The sequence below is a fragment of the Atta colombica genome, unplaced genomic scaffold (assembly GCF_001594045.1).
Source record: "Atta colombica isolate Treedump-2 unplaced genomic scaffold, Acol1.0 scaffold228, whole genome shotgun sequence".
Taxonomy (NCBI): Eukaryota; Metazoa; Arthropoda; class Insecta; order Hymenoptera; family Formicidae; genus Atta; species Atta colombica.
Window position 1 is genome coordinate 1,777,402 of NW_017259325.1, and position 530 is coordinate 1,777,931.

At 29.1% G+C, this 530-nt stretch overlaps 1 protein-coding gene across 1 annotated transcript in view; it reads left to right on the forward strand.

Moving 5' to 3' along the window:
* Positions 1–458, forward strand: part of LOC108688227 (protein PTCD3 homolog, mitochondrial) — a 4,219-nt gene extending 3,761 nt beyond the window's left edge. The window contains exons 10-11 of the mRNA XM_018194391.1: positions 6–184; positions 300–458. Coding sequence (XP_018049880.1) covers positions 6–184; positions 300–458 — 338 coding nt within the window. The remainder of the gene's footprint in view (positions 1–5; positions 185–299) is intronic.
* The last annotated feature ends 72 nt before the right edge of the window (positions 459–530 follow it).

The following is a 530-nucleotide window of genomic DNA, read 5'->3' on the forward strand; positions in this document are numbered from 1 at the left end:
CACAGTAATGGGCAATATCATACTATTGTTGCTACGTGGAAATAATTTTACCAAAACGATAGAAATTATATCGTTATTAGTTCGTTCACCGCACTTAATTAAGAATGGTCAAACCATTACAACAGAGCATATAAATGAAATATTCGAACTGTGTTTAGCACAAGCATATGTGCCGGCAATTTTCGTAAGTATATATACATTCTTTTTATTTTCTTTTTATTTTATTTCTTTTATTTTTTATCTTCTTATTCTTATCAATGTTTTATTATAACATGCATAACCTTGCAAATTGCTTCTAGACACTTCTGGAATATGTCACTTTCCATAGTCTAGAAGGAGCCGGGGAAATGGCTGGAAAGTTATACAAAACTGTATCCCTTACCTCCAATCAGAAAAATATATTGGCTAGTTTAGTAGGTAACGATGTTCTCCAATTACAGATCTCTGATGAGAATTAGTCTTCGAAATAAAGTATTATAAAATATAGAAAATATAGAAATCTTTTTTAGAATATATTTATTGTTATTATT